Source organism: Bidens hawaiensis, unplaced genomic scaffold (genome assembly GCF_021521415.1).
Source record: "Bidens hawaiensis isolate Kalapana, Puna unplaced genomic scaffold, B.hawaiensis_p1.1 tig00014826_1, whole genome shotgun sequence".
NCBI classification, from domain to species: domain Eukaryota; kingdom Viridiplantae; phylum Streptophyta; class Magnoliopsida; order Asterales; family Asteraceae; genus Bidens; species Bidens hawaiensis.
In genome coordinates this window covers 521,970-548,715 of record NW_027492308.1, presented here as the reverse complement: position 1 = coordinate 548,715, position 26,746 = coordinate 521,970, and the positions used below count along the sequence as shown (strand labels likewise).

Genomic DNA, 26,746 nt, shown 5'->3' with positions numbered 1-26,746 from the left:
AACTTCTCGGTTCTAAGAATTTCAAGTAACGTTTGCAGATGAATTTCATGATCAGCCTTAGACTTAGAATAGATAAGTATGTCGTCGATGAAGAAGATAACAAATTTATCCAAGTACGGCTTGCAAATACGGTTCATCATATCCATGAACGCGGCTGGTGCATTAGTAAGTCCAAACGGCATAACCGTGAACTCATAATGTCCATACCTTGTTCGAAACGCGGTTTTTGAAATATCTTCAGATTGGACTTTAAGTTGGTGATAGCCGAAACGAAGATCGATTTAGAAAAGAAGCTAGCACCTTGAAGTTGGTCGAAAAGATCATCGATACGAGGGAGTGGATATCGGTTTTTGATTGTGACTTTGTTCAACGCACGATAATCGATACACATTCGCATGGAACCATCTTTCTTCTTGACGAATAGAATTGGCGCTCCCCAAGGTGACGAACTCGGTCGGATGAAACCTTTTTCCAAAAGCTCGTCAAGCTGTTTCTTTAACTTCTTCATCTCGGTCGGCGCTAAGCGATACGGAGCTTTGGCGATCGGAGCAGTACCAGGAATAAGATCAATCCTAAACTCTACTTCACGATCAGGAGAGATTCCAGGAAGTTCATCGGGAAAAACGTCATAAAAGTTTGAAACGATAGGGAAGTCTTTGATTTCTTTTGGCTTTGATTCTTCGGTGACGTAGGCCATGAATGCGAGGCATTCTTGATTCAAACACTTGTTAGCCATAATCATAGAAATTATGCTAACTTGGCCAGCGTCTTTGTCCCCTTCAATTCGAATCGTTCGTTTATCGGGGGCTTGAAGTTCAACAGTTTTGCTATTGCAAATGATACGAGCATGGTTATCGGATAACCAATCCATACCAAGTACAATATCAAAACCAACCAGACTCATGGGAAACAAACAAATAGACAAAATATAACCGGCTAGAAGGATTTTTCCGTTTTCAAGGGCTTCGGAGATCTTAACGATTTCGCCACTAGCAGTCTCGACGCTTAGAGTTTTATCTAATTTTGTTAATGGTTCGTTTAATAGACTACAGAAACTATAATCTATAAAACTTAAATTCGCACCTGAATCAAATAAAACTCTAGCATAGGTGTCGTTGATTAGAAACGTACCGGTTATGGTTTCCGTCATGTCAGCAGCCTTCTTTGTGTCGAGTACGAAGACTCGAGCGTTTCCTTTCTTGTTTTGGCCAATTCCACCCGCACCACCACCAGCAGGCTTGTTCTTTGGGCACTCAAAACTCAAATGGCCCATTTCCTTGCAATTGAAGCAAGTCATCTTTTTCTTCCAACAGTTGGCAGCATCATGTCCCGTACGATTACAGGACTCACAGACTTTAGGAGACGAGGCGAAGTTGCATCGGCCCTTGTGGTACCTCCTACAAGTCTTGCATGGCGTAGAGTTGCTTCGGTTTACGCCCTTACCTCTAAAGTTGGAACTTCCTCCAGTCTTTCCTTGAGCAGCCGTTGGTGTCACCTTCTTATCCTCTTCTTTGTTGCGGACCATGCCGCTCATCAAGTAACCGGCCAACTCCATAGCAGAGTCAGCGGTTTGAGGTAGGTGAGACCTTACCATGTCGCGGATTTCCCGCGGCAGTCCCCATATGTATCTTGTGACTTTGCTGGACTCAGGGTTAACCGGCTGGGGAACAAGGCGACAATACTCAAGGAACTTAGTATTGTATTCGCGGAGGTTTGTCCCTATGACCTTATGGTTAAGGAACTTTGTTTGGATCTGATCAGTCTCGTGCATGGGACAAAACTTTCCCATCACCATGGCCTTAAACTCTTCCCATGTTAGGTCGTACATCACATCTCTTCCTTTGCTCATCAATAATGCATTCCACCACTCATGCGCTTCTCCTTTGAACATAAGCGCTGAATATTGAATCTTTTCCTCCTCGGACCACTTGCTTGTGATAACAAGAGTTTCCATCTCCTCGAGCCACCTCACGTTTGTGATGGCTCCCTTGTCACCATGGAACTCTTTCGATCCATAGTACTTAAAATCTTTAAACGTACACCCACTAACTTTCATCCTTTTAAACTTTTGCCTAATACCTTCGTCGGCATCAGACCCATGATCGCTCTCTTCATTATGGAATGGTTTAGGACGAGATTTAATGGATTTTGATGGATGAACGGAAGAGTTAACAGTTCGGGAATGTCTAGTTTGTCGAGATTGAGATCTAAACGCGGATTCTTCCCTAACAGCATCTTTAATCATCTTTTGGATTCTATTCATGTATTTCTCGGGAATTTCTTCCTCTCGCTCGTTTTCGGGGCCTTTCCCCTTATCTTTTATCTCTCTCTCTTTCTGAGCATTCTCATTATTGTTACTTTGTTCAGACATTTTTCTTTCTTTTCAATTTAAGTCTGAAATTTTAACAATGTTTCTTTATTAAACACACATTTTATTTCATATATACATATCACAAACGGATATGTATATTATATATTACACACATATATATATTGTTTCAACGATATATATATAATTTGTCCTGTCATTACAAGAGAACGTTTCAAACGTTCTTTATTTATACACATATCATACAGGACTATTTTACACACAGTCTTCACTTGGCCACCATCTTCAATTCTTCAAGAACTTCTTCACAACCTTCGATATTTTGTTGCACTTTCGAAGGAGTGTTTCTCCAACTTTCTTCTTTTTCTTTTCTTCTTCATCTACCTTCTTCCTCCAATCGTAGGTTTCACGTAGAGCGCGGTCCAAATGCTCTTCATATGATTGAGGGATTACATTGGGGTATCCATACTGCGGAGGTGGGTCACGGTAACCCAGTGTCACCATTTCATAATGGTTTCTCGGTTCTGGATACGGAACATAATCCATGGTGGATGAAAGGTAGAGGTAGGTTTTGGCAGCTTGATTCTGTTCACGGATCTCGTCGGCTTGCTCTTGAATTGATGGAATTTCTCCTTGGAATGGTGGGAAGCTTGATGAAGCTTGATTCCTCAATTTTTCAAGTTGCTGGACATAAGGATCCACAGAACCATAGCTCGCGTTTTGGGAAGTGAGTGATCCTTCCATTGGGCTTACCATTTTGTTGGTATCCTCAGGATGCTCTTCTTCCGGTTCTTCTTCAGACTCTTCCTCAATTTCTTCTTCTTCGGAATCTTTCTCTTCTTCTGGTTCCTCTTCCTCTTCTGGTTCATCTTCCTCCATGGTTTGTGTGGTTTCATTGCTTATTGGGATCATCTGGAAAGTCTCAGTGGGCATCATAACCCTCATCTTGGGTCTACGAGACGGTCCTTCACCGTTGTTTGATTGAAAACTAGTTTCATTGAAGGTAGAACTTCCAGCATGCCACTCTTGTTGTTCAGAGAGATACTTTATCCACTCGGAGGATGGTTGAGAGTTTGGTAGGTATCCGGCTAGATAGCATTGTGGTATTTCCGTGGGTTGGTAAGTCGGTACTTCAGATGGTTGATATATTGGTAGGGTTGGTGGATAATGTTGGGTTTCTATGGAAATTACAAACTTAGTTAACCATTTAACTAGTCACATTAAAGGCGGAAGCGTGATATAAATAAACTAAACATATGTATCCATGTGTTTATATATGTATATCTTACAAGTTTATATAAGATATGTTCATGAACAACCTAGTTCATTCATGTCTTAAGATTACCAATAATCTATTTATTAGAAACCCGAAGCAAGGATCAAATGATACGGAAAAGCTAAACTATCAAAGCTATAAACACTTACATTCTTAACCCTTTAAGATTGTAGTTGATGTTGAAGAAGATGATGATGTTGATGCTAGACTTTCAAAAGGAAAATCCTCAAACGGAATGTACCCCGAGCCTCCAACACACACCGAGCTATGTTAGGAAGCTTGAACACGAAAAACCGAGACCCGAACCTCCTTTTTTTTTTCTTGGCCGTAAGTAAGTAGCAAGAAAGAAAGAAAGAGACTTGTCTATCTTTTGTTACTTGAAAGTTTATATGATGATTATCTTTTTCATCATTCAATCCATCCATCCATGATGTTAGGTATTAGGTCAAGTAAACAATACTCAATCTATACCAAATACATGACAAGATTTGACCAATACATTGGGGTGTGGGGCCCACCCAAAACCGGCCCCAAATATATTTATTTTTTTTTTTTTATTTTTTTTATACTTTATAAAATATATAAACACCCCATCTTTTATAAACCATTTTATAAAAGAACACATAGTTAAATAATCATTCCAATAATAATTATTTGAATAAATAAATTAACCAATTAATTTATTTAACACTTTCAAGTAAATATTCAGAAACCCGATTTTCTGAATGTGTCGTGTTCTGTATTTGTCTTATAGATCTTATCTCAACAAATACATAATTGGTGTGTGTCTAACTCGTTATTGGGTATGACCCGACTTGGATCAAACACGGCTAGCCACATTAACCTAATTATGTGTCTCGGGCATACGGTATTCCAACAATCTCCCACTTGCACGTGACTCATAAGAAGTTAATGCTAATGGTGAATACCGCCTAACAACAGGTCACCACCCCTAGTGTGTTTGACTAAGTGCCATTCAATAACATCATCCCCTTCAAGTCCATACTTGATATGATATAGGTAAGTCTTATCACTACATCCCTTTGTTACTAGATGTCCTGTCAAATCGAAGAGACACAGAGTAATCATTCTCTCAATGATTTAACTTAACAGGCCTTAGACATCTAAACTCTCAACACATAAGAGGAACAAATCCCATCTTGACTGCATACATCCTCGTTGACATCTCATATGATATCTGAGCTCTTTCTTACACGTCATCGTGTTACCGAAATAACAAAGAAAAGAGTCAAGTTATCAGACTTGATGAAAAACCAGATCCAATATGCGTCTCAGGTCAAAGGACACAATGATACTCGCCTTTACTCAAGGATTACTTATGATCAGTTGCACTAACTCCATGCAGTGATCCTTGAGAGCGGATCATGTCCAATATTTGTATCCCACAAATATCTATGAACCTTGGTGGCAAACCTATGCCCTATATTCATCACATGAATATTAACCAATCCGGGTTCATAATAGTCTTACCTTCATACTTGTTCCCACAAGCATGATCGACTACGAACGTTTAGAACAACATAAGTCATTCATGGATTAAACATGCAAATATAGAACATAACTCATTGAATAATTAAAACATAATTAATTTTCATGAGACACCCATTACATTCGTTCTTATACAAACACTAAACACAGATTAAATCCACTCACTAGAATACCGAAGTCCTAATGCACAAACATGACCCTCATGCTTTGGCCTATCGAGGAGCTTCGTGAGTGGGTCCGCAATATTTTGATCGGTATGAACTTTATGAATACATATCTTTTTCTTTTCAACTTCATCCCTTATGTAGTTGAATCTGCGCTCAATGTGCCTCGTTTTCTGATGAGCACGAGGCTCCTTGATCTGTGCAATAGCACCCTCATTGTCACAGAATATCTCTAGGGGCTCCTGAATGGTAGAGATAATCCCTAGATCCATGATGAACTTTTTCATCCATGCAGCTTCTTGGGCTGCCATTGAAGCGGCGATGTACTCAGATTCTGTAGTGGATAACGCGACAACATCCTGCTTCGAACTCTTCCAAGAGACAGCGCCTCCATTCAAGATGAAGACATATCCCGATTGTGATCGAGAATCATCTCGGTCAGTTTGGAAACTCGCATCCACGTAACCCTTTACGACGAGTTCCTCCTCACCAGACCCATATATTAAAAACATATCCTTAGTCCTTCTAAGGTATTTTAATATATTCTTGACAGCCATCCAATGACTGTCACCTGGGTTGTGCTGGTATCTACTCGTTATGCTTAAAGCATACGAGACGTCCGGTCTAGTGCACATCATTGCATACATAATAGATCCTATTGCCGAAGCATAAGGAACATGCTTCATCCTATCCTGCTCTTCCTTAGAGCTAGGACTTTGGGATGAGCTTAACACGGTTCCTCTAGGAATAGGTACCAAACCTTTCTTAGAGTTTTCCATCCTGAACCTTTTTAGGATTTTATCAATGTATGCACTTTGATTAAGTCCGATCAATTTCCTTTGTCTATCCCTATAGACCTTTATTCCCAAGATATATGTCGCTTCTCCAAGATCCTTAATTGAGAAACGACTACTTAACCACGTTTTAACGCTTTCCATACTTGGTATATCATTTCCAAATAAAAGTATATCATCGACATACAAAATAAGGAACATGATTATACTCCCACTAGCCCATTTATACACACACGCCTCATCACCGTTTTGGACGAAACCAAACGCTTTGATTTCTTCATTAAAACGATGATTCCACATCCGTGATGCTTGTTTCAACCCGTAGATTGATTTCTTTAACTTACATACTTTATCAGGATTAGATGGATCGACAAAACCTTCAGGCTGAACCATATGGACATCTTCCTCAAGATATCCATTTAGAAAAGCGGTCTTGACATCCATTTGCCATATCTCATAATCAAAATGAGCTGCAATGGCAAATAATATCCTGATCGACTTAAGCATCGCGACCGGCGAGAAGGTTTCATCATAATCAATCCCTTGAGTTTGCGTGAAACCTTTTGCGACAAGTCGGGCTTTGTAAGTATCTAAATTTCCATGCATATCGGTCTTCTTCTTGAAGACCCACTTACATCCAACCAGTTTGGAGTTAAGTGGACGATCAACCAATTCCCAAACTTGGTTATCCTGCATGGATTGCATCTCGGCGCTCATGGCTTCAAGCCACTTGTCACAATCAGGTTGTGACATAGCATCTTTGTAGGAGATCGGTTCATCCGAATCGACCAAGTAGCAATCATCCACAAGAAATCCATATTTCTTGGGAGGTCGACTAATCCTATTAGATCTGCGAGCAACGTGTGTATGATCAACCATTTGATCATCTTCAACATCCTCGTGTTGAACGCTAGTATCAACCAACTGTGTATCATCCAGTGATTCTTGAACCTCTTCAAGTTCCACTCTTTTTTCACTAGGTCCTTCCATAAGGAACCTAGTTTCTAAGAAGTATCCTTTGCGTGAAATAAACACTTTTTGTTCACTAGGATCATAGAATATATATCCTATATCATCCTTTGGGTATCCTATGAAGATACACCTGATGGATCGAGCCTCAAGCTTATTTGGGGTGTCACGTTTAACATAAACTATGCATCCCCATACCCTTAAATATGAAAAGGATGGAACCTTTCCATGCCACACTTCATAGGGTATTCGATCCACCTTTTTGGTCGGGGCCATATTCAAAATACGAGCCGCTGTGAGTAGCGCATATCCCCAAAATGATGGCGGTAGTGAGCTTCGTGCCATCATTGATCGAACCATGTCCAACAGTGTTCTATTCCTCCTTTCGGATACTCCGTTATGTTGAGGAGTTCCAGGAGGAGTGAGCTGTGAAATAATCCCACAATCTCTAAGATGACTTTGAAAAGCATCACTTAGGTATTCGCCTCCTCTATCGGAGCGGAGTACCTTGATTGTTCGGTCGAGCTGATTTTGTACTTCATTTTGAAATTCCTTGAACATTTCAAAGGCTTCATGTTTGTGTTTCATTAGATACACATACCCATATCGACTAAAATCGTCGGTAAAGGTAATGAAGTACCTTTCACTATTCCTACTAGTTGGCTTGAAAGGTCCGCATACATCCGTATGTATGATACCCAACAAGTCCTTAGCCCTTTCATTTGTACCTTTGAAAGGCTCTTTGGTCATCTTGCCTTGAATACAAGATTCACACTCATCAAACGAACCTAACTCGTTTGTTTTCAAAAGACCATTCTTTTGGAGAGTATTTATACGATTCTTGTTTATGTGTCCAAGGCGACAATGCCAAATGTAGGAATCACTCAAACCCTTTTTGAGTCTTTTAGTAGAAGTTTGATATAATGAGCTATTTGAGGTATTATCATGAACCAATTCATAAATACCGTTGTTTGGTACAGCTTTAAAATAAAAGATACCATTAGATGATACATGCATTTCTGATCTTACAAATTTAAAGTCAAAGTTACATTGTCTAAGAAGGTGCACAGAAATAATGTTCCTAGTCAAACTAGGAGCATACAAAACATTTTTTAAAACAACTTCCAAACCACTTGGAAGCGATAAAGTGAAGTCTCCTCTAGCGACCACGTGCACCCTTGCACCGTTGCCCATGAAAAGATTCACTTCGCCCTTCTTTAAGTCTTCATTCCTTTTGAACCCCTGCAACCAATTGCAAATATGAGTTCCACATCCGGTATCCAATACCCATGTGTTAGAAGAAATAAGATTTAGCTCAACATTAATCATAAAGACATTACCCGATGTATGCGCCGCATTCCTCTTGTCTCTTAGCTCTTTTAGGTAGACCGGGCAATTGCGTTTCCAATGTCCGGTCTCCCCACAACCAAAACAAGGATCATCCTTATGACCCCTCGGTTCCACAACCTTTTGTTTCTTTGCCATAACCGGTGATTTGCCCTTACCCTTAAGATGCATAGGAGGACCCTTTCTTTTTGCTACCTTAGCCTTAGAATTGGGTTGAGATCGATTCTTGGATCTACCCTCATTGATCGCAAACATGGGTAAAACCCTTTTACCCATGCTCGCCTCGGCTGTTTTAAGCATTGAGTGAAGTTCTCCAATGTTTTTGTCCCACCCGTTCATGTTATAATTTAACACGAAAGTGTCGAACCTTTTCGACAAAGAGTTAAGGATCAAATCCGTTGCTAACTCTTTTGAGATGGGACAATTGAGCTTGGCGAGGCGATCAATGTAACTTTTCATCTTAAGTACATAAGTTGAAACTGGTTGATTATCATCCATTCTACATGCATGCAAGGCTCGAACCGTTTCGAACCTTTCAACCCTCGATTGCTTAAGGAACATTTCCTTAAGTTGAGTAATCATGTCGTACGCATTATGGTTTTCGAAATCCTTTTGGATTTCGGGAACCATAGTCGCCAACATGAGGCATGATACTTGAATGGAATCTTCCGTGTGTTTGACCCAATTCATGTATTCGACCTCAGTTCCCTCTTCCGGTTCTTCGGGGATAGGTGTTTCCAAAACATGATATAATTTTTCTTGTTTTAGAACAATCCTTAAATTTCGGAACCAATCCGAAAAGTTATTGTGGTTAAGACGGTCTTTAGCGAGAATAGATCGGAGAGATACGTTTTGGACGTTAGGGATTATGTTGTCGTCGACGTGTGCGGCCATCTGCAGAATTTTAATTAAGTTCATTTTAGTGTTTTAGACTTTTAATTATAAATACCCTTTTATATATACCAAATATAATTAATAATTAAAATCTAGAATCCAACAATAAACCCGACTCCGGTTAGGTGACCTTTTTCCCATTGTCGGTTTATCAAGGTAGTTATTCATAACAATTGCAAACCATTTTGCAACTTCTAGAGTTTATGGGACCGGTTCGAAATCATATTTCGTGTCGGCATGTTTATCCCATCAACACCTATTAGACCCATGCTTGGGTGACCCTCTTCACATGGTTCTAATTTAAGTCGTCCTACTTGTATCAACTTGTAATATTAACATACAAACGGTTAGGTGACCTTTTTCCCATTTATATGCCAATATTACCTCAACATATTAATTTACTCTACGCGGTTAGGTGACCTTTTTCCCACTAAGAGCTTACTAATATGTTAAGCGTTATACAAAAGGATGGTGTTTAACTCGTTATCCTTAATTTAAAAGGGATTTTTAGTTTTAATAATTCTAGTTGTAAAACTTTAAATCATGTTCTAACATGCATTTAGTAACATGATATTTTGAAACCATTTTCAAAATTCTAATATATAATAAAACCATTTTATTATGGGCGTGAGACGGCTAGTTAATAAGTCCATTTTATTAAACTACGTGTCACGTAATTACCGATAATTATTAGAACCCGTTTTATGCTTTGTTAATTAATTCTATGTGACGAAGTTGATATCCTAATATCTAACAACCACATAATCAAACAATCAATTAACAAGCATACACAATTATACTAGACACGAGCCACTAAGTTAGACCACACTTGTTAGCCGAAACAAGTGTGTGTCTTAGGTCCAATCCTAAGGGACACATGACACATGGATGTTGTAGCTCCCACTCGATCCCGCATCCAAATGCTTCGAGCATCTTCTTCAACCCCGTTGTGATCCATTGGGCTTGAACTTGGGCCTTAGCTTCCATAAGCTTTCATTTGGCCCAAACTTCCAATTTTGCAATCTTCTTTAATTTTACAAAACAAATGTCCTAATACATTTTTCTATAAAATAAAGATATTACAAATAACCTATTTATTACATACCCATATGAATAAATAATTACAAAATTACAAAATTGCCCCTAATTAATTATTACAAACCGAAACTTGAATAATTAACTACAATCACAACATCAACCACAAACAAACATCCATTTTGGTCTACGGCTCGGTCTAGTTTTAACAAACATAACCCGTTATGTTTTAGGAACCCGTTCCAAAACCCCTTGACCTTATCGGGCCTAGCCCAACCCAATTTGGGCTTGACCCAATAACTTGATTATGGGCTTCGGCCCACATGTCCAAAACACATGGGCTTCGGCCCAATGAAAAGTCTAATGGGCTTCGGCCCATTTATCCAAAATGGGCTTCGGCCCATATAGCTTTTTCCCTTTTTTTTTCGGTTAGCCCAATAACCATTTTCAAGTGGGCTCCGGCCCAATTTCACCCGAATTGGGCTTCGGCCCATTTACTCGGTTTTTATTTTTATTTTATTTTTTTGAACAAAGCCCAAAACAATAACAAGATTAAATACAAAAAAAATCATGCATGTTAATTTTTGTATAAAATCTTTCAAGGGGAAAAATATAAAACCGAGAACCCGAAGCTTAGTTTCCCGTATCCCGGCTCTTGATGCCATTTGTTGGGTTTCTATGGAAATTACAAACTTAGTTAACCATTTAACTAGTCACATTAAAGGCGGAAGCGTGATATAAATAAACTAAACATATGTATCCATGTGTTTATATATGTATATCTTACAAGTTTATATAAGATATGTTCATGAACAACCTAGTTCATTCATGTCTTAAGATTACCAATAATCTATTTATTAGAAACCCGAAGCAAGGATCAAATGATACGGAAAAGCTAAACTATCAAAGCTATAAACACTTACATTCTTAACCCTTTAAGATTGTAGTTGATGTTGAAGAAGATGATGATGTTGATGCTAGACTTTCAAAAGGAAAATCCTCAAACGGAATGTACCCCGAGCCTCCAACACACACCGAGCTATGTTAGGAAGCTTGAACACGAAAAACCGAGACCCGAACCTCCTTTTTTTTTTCTTGGCCGTAAGTAAGTAGCAAGAAAGAAAGAAAGAGACTTGTCTATCTTTTGTTACTTGAAAGTTTATATGATGATTATCTTTTTCATCATTCAATCCATCCATCCATGATGTTAGGTATTAGGTCAAGTAAACAATACTCAATCTATACCAAATACATGACAAGATTTGACCAATACATTGGGGTGTGGGGCCCACCCAAAACCGGCCCCAAATATATTTATTTTATTTTTTTTTATTTTTTTTTTATTTATTTTATACTTTATAAAATATATAAACACCCCATCTTTTATAAACCATTTTATAAAAGAACACATAGTTAAATAATCATTCCAATAATAATTATTTGAATAAATAAATTAACCAATTAATTTATTTAACACTTTCAAGTAAATATTCAGAAACCCGATTTTCTGAATGTGTCGTGTTCTGTATTTGTCTTATAGATCTTATCTCAACAAATACATAATTGGTGTGTGTCTAACTCGTTATTGGGTATGACCCGACTTGGATCAAACACGGCTAGCCACATCAACCTAATTATGTGTCTCGGGCATACGGTATTCCAACAGATAATAGCTTGAGTGTCTTGGTGGTTCAATTCCTTGCTTTGGTGGACTATCGGGAACATCTATCGGATAGTGTCGACTTCCGGGGTAGTATACGGGTTTGGACAATTCGTGTTCCACATCTTGGCTGAAGTATGCTTCATAGTAACCATCGCTCATGTTGTCTCCGGGGTAGGGTTCGGCTATTCCGGCCTCCTTTACCTTGCGTACAAATTCTTCGATATCAGCTTTGAACGACATCTAATATTAGGGGTGGTTTAGAATGTAGAGTGGGAAAGAAAGGTTACCAGCCTATCTTATCCCTAAAACACATAACCAATTATTTCCTAAACCTGGATCGAAGCTTGGGTATTGTTTATGATACCCAATTCGCTAAGATCGATGGCTCTAATACCAACCTGTCACACCCCTAACTAAGGCCTAGGAGTATGATCAATAGTTGGTACCACAAGTGTAAATAAATCAGAGTTGCAATTATTTAGCGGAAGACTTGTAAAACTTGTGGATTTAAGTTGTAAATATTTAAAATACAAAAGTCGGGATTAAAAGATTCATGAACTATTTCAAAACATTATTTGTTATACATTACAAAACCACCATTGTTTATATATTTAAGTTTTAACAAAAGATCCGAGCCATCGGATATTCAAAGCACTTCGTTACTCCAAGTGCTAAATTTGTTCACCTGCAAAATGTAAGAAAATACGTCAGCAACGAATGCTGGTGAACACGCTGACGCAAAATAACTTCTTTTACTTTATTACCCCTCGAGACTACGCCTGTCTCTGTCCAACGTGGCTTAGGAATAACAAAGTCAAATAACACATTATAAACTAGAGCCTCTACGCTAGGTCACCTCAGCAAACACCGCAGCGTTCGACTTAATTAAGTACCCGTAAATATACACATAAGGTTGTACTCCCTGCAGGAGAACGTCCTACGACCAAGGGTGGTGCGATCATGCCCATACATCGCATAGTACCACCTATGTAAGGATCCAGACATATGTATACCACAACCTGAGGGCTAGGTTCATACCCATAGTTATAACGGTTTTAGGAACACATAGTTCCTTGTAAATAATTTTATATAACAAGTTGACTCTTTTGAAAACAAGTTTATAAAAGTTTGGGGGCGTATTCACCTTGTCTCTTTAGGATCGGCTTCACTCACCGTCCAAGGGTCTTTCCCTTTCTTTATCTCGCACCTATAGTACGAGTATAAATATGTCGGATACACGATCCGGCTTAAGACCTTTAGTCTTATATCTCAATCCTCGATTGAACCTTTAGTTCAATTCTTTATTTACTTAAAAACCTCTAGTTTAAAAGTAAATTATAAACCTTTAGTTTATATTAAAAACCCGGCGTTTCTTCTTCTCCAAGAAACGTAATCTTTTCTTTTATTATTTAAGAATACTCTTTATTCATTAAATAATATTTTCATAACAAAGAATATATACATATATACTTACACACACATATATATATACGTTATCACACATTCAACATTCAATCTTTCATTCATTTCTTTGTTATGTTTTCTCTTCTTTTCTTTTATCGAGGTATCGAGTATAACCTCGACTTAAGGCTTAAGCCTTGAATATAATATTAGATTATATTGAATTCGATATTACGCCTAACCTTTAGTGGCGTACCGAAATCCTAGGGACTTGAGCAGCATTCCGACGCCGCTTTACTTCTCGATCGTCAAACGATTACGCCAAACTTCCGTACCCGTCGACACATTTATCGAGATTCATTGCCATTTCAACAACATCTTTTCGGTATATGTGGGTGGAGGGTGTTACAAACTCTAAGGAAACGTTGGTTACACAAACGAAAGATTCAAGGCACGCTTATCGAGAAAACGAGGCACAAATATCGATGTATTCTAGAGAGAGAGTAGAGAGATGTGAGAACAGGTTTTGGTTGTGAGAAATGAATATCCCATGGCTGCTATTTATAGGCGTTTTCTGGGCTCCCATCGCGCTACGCGATAGGTCCCTGGGCAGGCCTATCGCGTACCGCGATATAGACCTGATGACGCAGAGGTGTTATTCTGCCACGTGTCGACACGTGGCAGGCGCCGCTCCACGTGGCGACACGTGGCGGCAGTGTTGCCACGTGGTGACACGTGGCAGTAGACGATGCCACCGTGTGCCACGTGGCACACGTGTCACAATGTGTCAGGTACCCCATCGCGCATCGCGATGGGGTTCTCTTCTGACTCATCGCGTAGAGCGATGGGTCAGGAAAACAGATTTTTCATTTTTAACCCTCAAATTTGGATTTTGGCAATTTTAGTCCCTAGACTTTGGAAAGTTGATACTTTGAACTCGAAATTTTCATGTTGTTACAATAACACTCCCAACTTTCGATTTGTCACCCACCACTCCCAACTTTCACCCTATTTTCCTGTACCACTCCCCGTCTAAATGAACACTAACCTCGTTAATGTTTTGGACTAAAAATGCCATTCAAATTAGTTGAGGGGGTAAAACAAAAATTTTATTTTTAACACACAACCTCCATTTCTTGTGACCTCGTTTTTCCGGCGACCTCTTTTTTCCGGCGAATTTGAGTTTTTCGGTTATCTCGTCTTTCAGAACACCATATCCATCATTTCACCGAGCTTCACATATGATATGATGAAGATGGTGCTCGCCGGAAACCTGCAACTCGATTTTTCGGCACGCAGGCGATCCCGGGAGGTGGCTGGGTGAGACACTGGTGGTGACGGGGGCAGGAGTTGCAGTTTTGGGGCGGTGGGCGGTAAAATGATGGATATGGTGTTCGCCGGAAACCTGCAACTCGCTGGAAAACTCAAATTCATATGTGAAGCTCGGTGAAATGATGGATATGGTGTTCTGAAAGACGAGATAGCCGGAAAACTCAAATTCTCCGGAAAAACGAGGTCGCCAGAAAAACGATGTCACCGGAAATGGAGGTTGTGTGTTAAAAATAAAATTTCTGTTTTACCCCCTCAACTAATTTGAATGACATTTTTAGTCCAAAACATTAACGAGGTTAGTGTTCATTTAGACGGGGAGTGGTACAGGAAAATATGGTAAAAATTGGGAGTGGTGGGTGACAATTAAAAGTTGGGAGTGTTATCTACTAATAAGGGAAAACTGCGAGTATTAAAAACCAATATCCCAAACTTAATGAGGGTTAAACTGTCTTATCATATATTCTTGAACTTAAAATCGAATATAAGTTCAAGAATAGATAAAAGATGAGTTATTTCTATAACTTTCGGTCAATTTTCTCAAAATTGTTTTGAATAGGATTCGAGATGACTAATATTTTAAGAATGCTACTTTTTTAAAAGAGATGGTAGAAAAAAAAAGTAAAAGTCAAAGGATGAGAGAGTGTTTGGGTGATTGCCTTGTTGTACATACAAACAAAATGACATTTATACACTTCTAAATATAATAGCATAAACAATGAAACACAATTATGCGACACATCTAGAACCACTAATTTGACTTTCCATGGTTTTCAAGACTCAAAAAGGTTTTCACTCTATACTTTCCCTCCCATTATATTACTTATTATACATAAAAATTTAAAAATACAAATGTTATATGTCAAGCCTCGACCTTAATTCAAAATTGAATAAAAACGGGGTTCTAACTGTATATTTAACAGATAACCAAGTCATATGTCCTTGGTCATATGGATCTCTTGCCTTATCACTGGTCAAGTGAACCTTATTTCGTATGTCGCTTCTTGGTGTAATTATGTGAAACTGAGCTCTTGACCGTTAACCACAATGGTAACACCGTGTGGTACAGAAAAATCACTAATTGTGTAATTCGAGTTTGCCAAAACAACATTTGTAACCGCTCTTTAATATGTTTTGCTATCATCTCTTTTTAGTGATACCGGAAACAAAGGATAGTTGAATTGGGCCTCTGGTATGGTTTTTGAGCAATTAACAGTCTTTTTAACAATTGTTTGAATTTGCCTGGGAGTATAGCCTAATCCACAAAGATAGCAAACAATCTCCTTTAGCGTTGCATACTTTATACATGGCTAAGTGTGTGAGTGGTGCCATACCTCTCGTCATGCCATGCCATGCCATGCCATTTTCCATATCAAACACGCTTGCGTTGTTGACTGAGTTTCCAGCCATGGTACTTGAAGTGTGTGTCCCATGTCCCGCTTCATCTATGGGAGAACTTCCGTAAACAAAACTTCTCATTCGATCAGTTTGTCATTGAACCCTGCCACCTCACATTTGCCTTCCCATCTTGAAGGTGGAGGAGGGACGCCAATGTCATTAAACGAAGGATGTTTATTGGTTTGGCAAATCTCTCTTACTTCAAGTCTTGGAGAACTACATGATGACAAACTAGATTTCATTGCACTGAAACGATAACTATTCGTATTTGAAACGTGTGAGCTAGAAAACAACTCAACTTAACAACACGCATAACTTGAAGAAGAAAAGCCTCAAAACATAAATCTTTATGCAAAATGCTCATTATGCTCAAATTCACTGCAAAAGGTTACAACTTTATGTTAAAAAAGCCAAACTTTCCCTAACCAAAATTGGGTGTTCGGTCAGTTAACTAACCAACGTGCGGTTGACGATTCTATACATGCATATGACCTGCAACTCTATATTACCAACTGGATTCAGGCTGTTTTTCTTAACAATCCATCAATCACATGCTTAAAACTCAAACTATTTGCAGTGTATCCAACTCTTTGCATTCTCTTCTGAAACTCCATTGACTTATTAATATCACCTTCCTCACATACCACTTTCAAAACCTCATTATACCATTCATTGTCCAATAACCGAAACTCCTCAGCAAATAAGCTCAGTAACAATTCCGCTTGATTAATATTCTTCTCTTTACAATAGCCCGATATCAACGATCTGCAAACTGTTGCATCAGGACAGATCCCAAATTCAGCCATATCCCTCATGATAACTTCACCCTCCGTTGTTCTATTTAGTCGACACAAACACTCGATAATTGCTCTAAAACTGGTCAAACTCGGATTAATATTCTTGAAAAACATCTCATCTTTTAACTCTATAGCCTCATTCACATGACTTAATTTGCAAAATGAAACTATCAATTCATCATAAATTTGTAAACTTGTTTCTTCCTCGGTTTTCTCTACACGTTCCAATAAACTCTTGGCTGCAAACGGTTTATCCACTTGACACAGAGCAACAACAAGATCAAGTTGGAGACTTTTTGAGACCAAGATTCCAAATCTTTGAAGCTCTATAATAAGATTCACAGCTGAAATTAACTTGCTTTCCTTTTTATACCCTTCTATAAGTACCGAACAAGTGAAACTATTAGGGGACACTTTTTCTTTAATCATTTCATGCAGCAAAGCACGCGCTTCTTGCATCATCCCTTTGTTAACGTACCCGCATATCAAAGTATTATAACAAAACACATCCGGGTTCACCCCGATCTGAACCATACGGTGGAATAACTTATGAGCTTCCCTCACACTGCCTTCTTTACAAAGCCCGTTAATCAAAGACGTATGCGTGATCAAATCAGGCGTCACACGTCTAACACACATAATATTATAAAGATAATGCGCATCTTTTAACCGCCCTCTTCTCACATAACTATCGATGAGCGTGTTATACGTGACAATATCGGGATCAAACCCTTCCTCTTCCATTTCCTCCAAAAACTTATTCACCTTACCAACATCCTCCTCACTCTCGCATACAGCACGCGTTAATATATTAAAAGTAAACGTGTTCCCACGCACACCGATCTTCCCCATCTCCCCATAAACCCGCCAACACTCGTCAACCCGACCCAACTTCAAAAGCCCATCCAAAAGAAAATTAACCGAAACAATTTTCGGAACGAAACCAAGCTTAACCATCTTCCGAAACGTAATAAACCCGTCACGAACCAAACCCGCTTTCAGATACGCCTTAAGAAGCATATCGAACACAACGGGGTCCCAACAACAATCTTTACTACACACAACCAAATTCTCAAAAATACTAACTTTTTTAACTTTACACTTATTAAGCTCAATTAACTCTGAAAAAAGACTCATTGTGTGTGAGAACTTGTGAGAGAAAGCCAGTATATGCAAGATTATGCAGTAGTGATGAACAGATGGGATAAAGGGTGAATCTTTTTTGACCCAGTTGAAGAAATGAAGGGCTGATGATGAGTCTGATTGGCATCTGAGAAGGGTTGTTGTGATATGTTTGGTGGTTAAATGTGGGATGAGTTGGTGGTGAAGAAGTGGGGTTTTGGTTTGTTTGAGATTGGTGCAGAGGATGGTTACTATTTTGTTGGGGTTTTGGGTGTGTGGGAGGAGATTGTAAAGTGGGTTTGGTAAAGTTTGTTGTATCTTGGAAGTTGATTTGAGAAGGGTTTGGTTTATTATTGTGTTTGGAGTCATGGTTGGTGATTAGGGTTAATGATGTGAAGAAGATGAGGAGTGAATTAAATTAAGGTTAGGTTTTGGGGGTGGTGATGTCTGGTTGAGTATGGTGACAGGCCGCCTCAATATTCCGACGGGTTTCATATTTTCATGACTTCATCCTTTATTTTGTCAAATTAAAAATAAATAATCATATTTTTGTATGTTATCATTTTTAACAATCTCTATCAACGGTGAGCAAAAAAAAAAACCGAATTAACAAAATCGAAACATAATAATTGAAAAAATCAAAATGAAAAAAATTGAACTGAAACATTAACCGACGGTTATTTTTTAGTTTTTTGAAAAACCGATGGATTTTGGACACTGTTTCGGAATAAGTTTTACATCAGTCTACTCTTATCATTCTTCGGATTAAAAGCCCTAAAACATTGGTTTGAAATTTGAAAAAAAAAAACTTAACGACATGAAGTGTTTTTTAACGGATGTCCATTGAAAGGAAAAAAGTTATAAGGTTGGACCATCAACAGGGATTTTTAAATGTGAGATTAATATCGGTTAATACATAAAATGTAGGATTATTTATTTTCAGTTTGCTTTTTATTTTTTTTAAGTCACTAGTTTGGTTTTACTATTCAAAACAACTATCCGTTTGCCTTTTATTTTATTGGCAAATTGGATTTTGGTAATATAAATTTAATGTTATTGGCCGATAATAATTTCAGCTAAACATATTTTTGGTGGTGGTATGAATTTGTAGAAAATTTACTATCATCATACATTGTTAAAAAAACTTAACGGCGTGAAGATTTATCCGAACTTCAAACTAATGTTTTAGGGTGTTGATTCAAGGAGGATACGAGTCGATTAATACAAAACTTATTTATAAAAGATGCTCTAAACGACTTAATTTTTGTTGACTGGAAGTTCAAACACCCAAATTCAAGCATCGTTTCGTCTTTTAGAGCACTGTTTCGAAGTAAATTTAGCTAACTAATGATAGATTGTAATAACCAACTGCCATCACCTTACAATAGGTTGATAGCGTCGATATTGTTCCACTTTATTGGTTTACCATTAATTTTAGCTAACTAACTAGCACAACATGACTTGAATGTATTTCATTTTTATTAAAATTTCTATGAGGGAATCCACATAAAGGAAGATAGACAGTGTGTGACGGTGAAAAAGAATTTACATATTACCTGATTGGGCGAGCCGTGTTGGAGGCGAGATAGCTCTCTGTACTTCTGATCGTGATGTCGAAGTGAGAAAGTGTTTGTGATGTCAAGGAGAGAAAGATGATATGAAAAAGGTGATAATGTTTGGCTACTTATATGTTATGTTATGGATAAAAGTTGTTTGTAACGTAGGAAAACATTACACGTGTGTGGCTGTAAGATAAAGATTTCATGAATAGTTGATGGTGTGAGTATGTAAAAATATGCTTTCTAATATATATATATATATATAATACGGAGTAAAAAGGTTTGAAGTAAACACTTTCATAGGTTTTAGACACTTTCATAAGTTGGACCACGACTCCACCCTCAAATCATGAGACATGTTGCACTAGTCTTGTGACAAGTTTATAAGGTTTTGACCACCAAGAATGGTGCAAATTCAAAGCATCCATTTTAGCAATAAATTAATCATGCTACATACCCTTTCTTGTCACATGTCATGACTAGTTGTGTCTATCACTTTTTATAAATTGAGAACGTTACATAACAACACTTTTATATGGACTCGGTATCGTGTTTGTATAATATCTTTCTTTACTTCTTGTATTTTTCCGACGACTTATAATTTGATGAGCTAATTTAATGTTTAAAATAGGCGTTCTACATAAACCAAAACCCGCTTTACTCATGAAGTTAGTTAGTAAAATGTTCGACCTGTTGATAATACACGACTAAAATGTGATATTGGCTTACATTCATAATGATATTCAAGCCGTTGATTTTATACTTATTCCGTCATACTAAATACTAAAATACGTCATGTAATATTTCATTATTATGGACTTCAAATAATCTAGTATTATAGACAAATTAATAAATCAAAAACTTATTTAAAAAAAGATATTTTGGTTTTTGTTAATCACAACTACCATCTTTTGATCTCCGCCAGTTTTAGTTAATGGTGTATTAGCTACTGACGGTCTCATCTTTAACTCATAGTTCCTGAAGGCCGTAACTAACAGAATTCCAATGTCGTTACTTGCAGGTCGCCAAAAAAATGTTTTTGACAAGGAAAAAATCACAATTTTTTTGTCGGAAACATCAACCTAAACATCGCCACCACCAACCAACCATCACCACTTGAGCACCACCAACTGATTCCGGTGATAGTTCTAGGGTCTCGGTGACCTTAATAATTGGGGCTTTTATTATAGATAAAATTCTAAAGATCCGATCTAAGGTTACAAAGATGTTTAAGACGAATATATTGAGTTTTTAGGAAAAAAATATTCATTTTTCGGGCAAAAAACGTTTTTCCGGCTACCTGCAACTAACGACGTTAAGATTCTATTAGTCGTGTACCGTTGAAAATAATAAATAAGTTAAAAAATTAGATTGTCAGCAATCATTTCGTTAGTTGAGACTGACTTCAACAAAATGATTATAATAATAATAATAATAATAATAATAATAAAAAACCAAAATTATGTGTATCTAACTTTCTAGCATCAGCCAAAAATGAAGCAGCAATGAACACCACCAATCCCGACGGCAGCCCCCACCGCCGCCCACGCGGCTTCGCGGCGGCAGCCACCACCAACACCAACCCAAGAGTCAGCAGCAGTAGAAAGGAAAGAGAAAAGGAAAAAGAACGAACCAAACTCCGAGAACGCCACCGCCGAGCCATCACCAGCCGTATCCTCGCCGGCCTACGCCAGTACGGCAACTTCCCTCTTCCTGCACGCGCCGACATCAACGACGTCTTAGCCGCCCTCGCCCGAAACGCCGGCTGGACCGTCCACGCCGATGGCTCCACTTTCCGACACTCCACGTCATGTTCCAAATTAGTAAGATGGATTTTAATTATCCAAATTTTGACTTATTGACCAATAATAATAATAATTATTATTATTATTATTATTATTATTATTATTATTATAATCCATATTTACTGTTTGACCGGTAACAATTATAACTTTCAACGAACATTCTCCATTAGCCAAATCAAATAAAACAAGTTCATTTCTGTAATGAACGAACACGAACTAAAATTTCCATTTGGTTAGCTATTCGCTTGCCTGGTAAATGCATAACGGATGAACATGAACAAGGCCTTGTTCAGTTCAGTACGGTTTGTTTGCAGCCTTAGTTAGGATTGTAATTGGTTAAACTATAAGTATAGATAATTATAGGCAATGGGTAAAAGTTTGAATTATTAAAATCCAATTTGCCTTACATTATATTCACCCCAATTCTATCTCAAGTTTCATGATCAACAACAAAACATCATTTGATTTCTCAACAGGCCGTCTATCCAGGAAGATCAGTAGAAATTGCATCACCTGCTTCTCTTGATCGTATCGATTCACACGATTGTCTGGAGACTGATCAGGTTTATATTGTTCATTTTGCTCATCAAAATTAGTACTGTTCATATAAAACTATCTTTGACCCTTGACCCATTGCAGCTTATACAAGAAGAACATAATGTTGATCATGGATTGAACTTCACAGAGACTGCATATGTACCTGTTTACATAGTGCTTGGAGTAAGTGATCCATTATTATTATATGTTTATATATATATATATATATAGGATCAGGATCATGAGAGAACTTTTTTGAAATTGAGAGCTATGAGAACCATTTTGGACCATAAAAAACCCTAAAATAAAATAAAAAACACAAAAATCAAAAAAGTAAAAAAAACCAAAATTCTTATTTTATCATCCCGGTTTCATAAAAAAAACTCGGTTTAGCTAAATTATATACACATATGTATAATATATACATATATGTACATTTACATGTTTTTTTGTACACATATGTATAATTTAAGATAAATGATACTGTACATATATGTATATTACGTAACTAAAGATTAAATAAAATTATACATACGTGTATAATACGACGTTTTTTTTATTTATTTTATTTATTTTTTTAATGAAACCGGAAGGAAATATAAGAATTTTGGTTTTTTTACTTTTTTAAAATTTTTATTATTTTTTTAAATATTTTTTTAAATGTGTTTTTAGTGGTCCAAAATGGTTCTCAAAGTTCTCAATTTGCAAATGGTTCTCTTAGGATCCTTACCCTATATATATATATATATATATATATATTATAAGTATGCACGCTTCATGCCATTTTATAATGTAAGTTATTGAATATGCAGACTGGCTTGATCAACAAATTCTGCCAGTTAATGGACCGGGATGCTGTTAGAAAAGAGCTAAGGCTTCTTAAATCTCTACATGTAGACGGTGTATTTGTCGACTGTTGGTGGGGCATTGTTGAATCCTCGGGCCCGCAACAATATTGTTGGTCTGGATACCGGGAATTGTTCAACATCATTCTTGAATTTGAGCTCAAATTACAGGTATCAAAGTTTTAAACAGTCGAATACAGTTTTAAAACATATGTAACAAAAATGTTATTTTTGTAATTATTAAGGTTGGCATAGCATTTCACGAGTATGTCGGGAATGATTCCGGGGGGATACCGATTCCCCTCCCGCAATGGGTTCTTGACATCGGTAATGAAAATAAAGATATTTTCTTTACCGACCGTGAAGGAAGAAGAAACACCGAGTGCTTATCGTGGGGTATTGATAAAGAGCGAGTACTAAAAGGAAGAACCGGTGCTGAGGTAGTATTATTATTACCTTCTAATTATTTACCCTTGTTATCTTAATATCTTCATTTAACAGGTATATTATGATGTTATGAGAAGCTTCAGAACCGAGTTTGACGATATGTTTATCGAAGGTCTTATTACTAGTGTCGAAATAGGATTAGGACCGTCAGGGGAGCTGAAATATCCGTCTTTTCCCGAAAAAATGGGATGGATTTATCCTGGTATTGGTGAGTTCCAGGTATTATGATTTTAATTATTATCCATAATTCCATATTAGTTCCTCTAGTCTCAACTTAATATTTATATAACATGATGGGATTTTTTTTTCTTTTTGCAGTGTTATGATAAATACATGCAACAGAATTTACATAAAACTTCAAATCAATGCGGCTACACCCTTTGGGCGCGAGGACCCGAAAATGCTGGTAATTATAATTCCCAACCACACGAAACCGGATTCTTTTGTGAACAAGGTGATTATGACAGTTATTATGGCCGGTTTTTCCTAAACTGGTATACTCGGTTTTTAATAACTCATGCCGATACTATTCTCTCTCTTGCAACGCTAGTGTTCGAGGAAATACAAATAGTTGTTAAGGTAATTTCTTTTATAGTTTTATATTTGGTATAATATGTTGAAGAGTTTAAACTTTTCTTTAGGCAGATTCCATCTGTTTATTGGTGGTATAAATCCGCAAGCCACGCAGCCGAGCTGACAGCTGGATATTATAACCCGGGTAACCGAGACGGGTACTCTGCACTCTTTGAGGTTTTGAAGAAATACTCAGTCACGGTTAAGTTTATCTGCTCAGGGGTTCATCTTTCTAGTGACGGAAATGAAGCACTTGCTGACCCGGAAGGGTTGACTTGGCAGGTTACATTGCATAACCTTTTTTTAATAAACTCGGTTTAAGTATAACTTTTAGATCTTATTAGTCATCATGTTACAGGTACTGAATTCAGCTTGGGATAACGGTTTGACTTTAGCCGGTCAAAATGCATTATTATATAACGATAAAGAAGCGTTTATGAGATTAACCGAGACTGCAAAGCCAGTCAACGATCCAGATCATCGTCACTTTGCATTTTTCACTTTTCAACCGTCACCCGAACGAACAATATGTTTCTCGGAACTCGACTGCTTCATTGGATGCATGCACGGTAATGTCGACATATCCTCAAACCCGTGTGTAAATTCGTTTTCTCTTTCACATATTGTGATCTAGGATTTATGAACTGTAGTATTTCTTAATGTTTCCAGGAGAAAATGTGGGAAAAGACATGTGATCAAATGGAAAGTGGTTTTGTTAGAGAATATATAATTATATAACTTTATATTATTGATTTTATAAGCTTCCGTTATTTCAGAGGTTATGTAATCGTTACATACTTGTATTTTGTTATATACGAGCGAGTATTGTCCGCATGCCACAACAATTTGGTTTTGAATAGAATTTATATCGACATGCATATAACTTATGATAACAATTTTGAATAGAATTGTTATTGTAATATATAATATTATTATTAGTTGATTCAAAAGTGAGCCTGACATTTGTTCGTTGATCAATGAATATTTGACGGATTCATAGGCCATTTCCTAATTTACTTCACCAAACATAAGACTTTACTAAATTTGATGGATTGAGTTTGAGTTGTGTTTTGCAATGATTAATTCCATGTTAATTTCATCAAATAATCCAAACTAGGATTTCAAATCATTTCTTTGTTACAGACCAAACAATGTCAAAGAAATCAACCTCCGGTTATGGCACGCTCCCGACCAGCACCAACACTGCCGACATGCTGCCACCGTCAACCCCGAATAATCTGATCGCACGTGCCCGGTACCACACCGAGGACTTTATCTCGAGGCGTCGATCGTGGCGGGAATGTTTCGATTACACCGCAGCTAGTTGGCCACAAAGCTCCAGTGACGCTACGCGTCGGATCAAACAGAATCTTAACTACTTTCGGGTGAATTACGCGATGGTGATCCTTTTAATACTGTTTCTGAGTCTTATTTATCAACCAGTTTCGATGATCACGTTTTTGATCGTGTTCGTTGGTTGGTTTTTCCTTTATTTTTTCCGTGATCCACGTTCCCCGGTTGTGATTTTAAACTATGTGTTTGATGACCGGGTTGTGCTAATGGCTTTGAGTTTGTTGACGGTGTTTGCATTGGCGTGTACTGATGTGGGAGTGATATTGCTGGCGGCTATTAGTATCGGGGCGGGTGTGGTGGTGGTCCATGCGGCACTAAGGAGTACGGACGACTTGTATTTGGATGAACAAGATGTTGGTGATGGTGGTTTGGTTTCGGTTGTCGGTGACAAGTAGTTTATATGAGCAGATGAGAATCAAATGTCACAAGGGGTGTTAGTGTTGTTATTTTCATAAGGTTTGAATTTTGTTGTATAGGTTGGTAAGGATCTCAATTTCTCATTTGGTTCATTTGATATTGTTATGTTGGGTTTATTGCAATTTATTGAAACTTGAAGGTCCAAGTTCAAGTGTAAATCCTCTTAATTTTCTATTATTGATGATTGCAATTGGAAACACATTGTGATTCAAATAAGTGCAATTCAAGGATTTGACTTTAACAATGTGATAAGCATGGTAGCTAGAACATTTGAGGGGATGGTGTAGTGGTAAGTCTCTTATTGCTCTTTAGTAGAGATTTCGAATGTTCAAATTCAACTTATACTGGTTTCTTGTCTTGACCAAGTGAAGACCACTTACCTAACATAACTTGTACTTTTGGGTCCCACTAGTTAGCAGTTATATGGTCAAATGCTATATCGCAACATGAAAATAGTTAAGATTTAGGTTGGATCTAAGACTACTCCCATTCAGGATCTTGGATTGCAATCTTAGAAAAAAAGAAAAATGGCATTAAAGGGGGCAATCCGATCGATTTTGTGATTGGGATTGCAATCCCTATTTTTCTCAATCATGGACACTTGTCAACATATTAGTGGATGTATTTTTATTTTATTTTTTTTTTAATTCTCACCAATTAATTATATATACTTTTTGGTTTTTGTTTTATAACTTATTATTTTTGACTTTTTAAAAAAATCCAAAAACACAGTCTTACTTAGTTTTTTTTGTGAGCATTCCGGTATAAATTTCGTTAAAAATAGAGTTTGTTTAAAAAATCGATTTTTTATATAAAATTTTATTTTTTCCCATTATTGAATTATTTAAAGTTTTTTATATTTAAAAAAAATATAATTACTTAATTATATTTATATAGTTAATCAAAACTAATTATAAATTGAATTTATTTAATAAAAAAAAGATGAGATTGGGTTGTTAATGGGAGTAAAAGATTGGAGTGGGTTAAATTTTATGGATTGAAGAGAGAGAAATTAATTTTATAATGTAAGATTGAGATTGTGAGATTGTTGATGGGGATAGTCTAAACGGATAAGTTCGTAACAAATTTAACGACGTTCAAGTTAGGTTTTAAATGAAATGGTTAACTACTTCTAAAGTAAACTTTAAGAAGTAATAAAAATATATAAATTTTAAGTTTAACC

General features: G+C 37.2%; 2 protein-coding genes and 1 pseudogene across 3 annotated transcripts; 2 read left to right on the top strand and 1 right to left on the bottom strand.

Moving 5' to 3' along the window:
• Positions 1-16,439: 16,439 nt before the first annotated feature.
• LOC143547779 (uncharacterized) lies at positions 16,440-18,401 on the bottom strand. The gene is made up of 2 exons (XM_077039113.1): positions 16,565-18,401; positions 16,440-16,486 (listed from the first exon to the last, which is right to left on the bottom strand). The coding sequence occupies exon 1, from the start codon at positions 18,394-18,396 to the stop codon at positions 16,627-16,629; it is 1,770 nt and encodes a 589-aa protein (XP_076895228.1). The 5' UTR covers positions 18,397-18,401; the 3' UTR covers positions 16,440-16,486; positions 16,565-16,626.
• Positions 18,402-21,069: 2,668 nt separating this feature from the next.
• On the top strand, positions 21,070-24,683 carry LOC143547776 (beta-amylase 8). 2 transcript variants are annotated; one of them, XM_077039111.1, is made up of 10 exons: positions 21,070-21,409; positions 21,868-21,954; positions 22,031-22,111; positions 22,741-22,944; positions 23,019-23,213; positions 23,275-23,439; positions 23,539-23,799; positions 23,866-24,075; positions 24,152-24,391; positions 24,501-24,683. In XM_077039111.1, the coding sequence occupies exons 1-10, from the start codon at positions 21,092-21,094 to the stop codon at positions 24,510-24,512; spliced, it is 1,773 nt and encodes a 590-aa protein (XP_076895226.1). In that variant the 5' UTR covers positions 21,070-21,091; the 3' UTR covers positions 24,513-24,683. The 2 variants fall into 2 exon arrangements, with proteins under 2 accessions (XP_076895226.1, XP_076895227.1); XM_077039112.1 differs by having other exon boundaries at positions 24,152-24,362; positions 24,463-24,660.
• Positions 24,684-24,711: 28 nt separating this feature from the next.
• LOC143547777 (PRA1 family protein E pseudogene) lies at positions 24,712-25,565 on the top strand (annotated as a pseudogene).
• Positions 25,566-26,746: the final 1,181 nt, after the last annotated feature.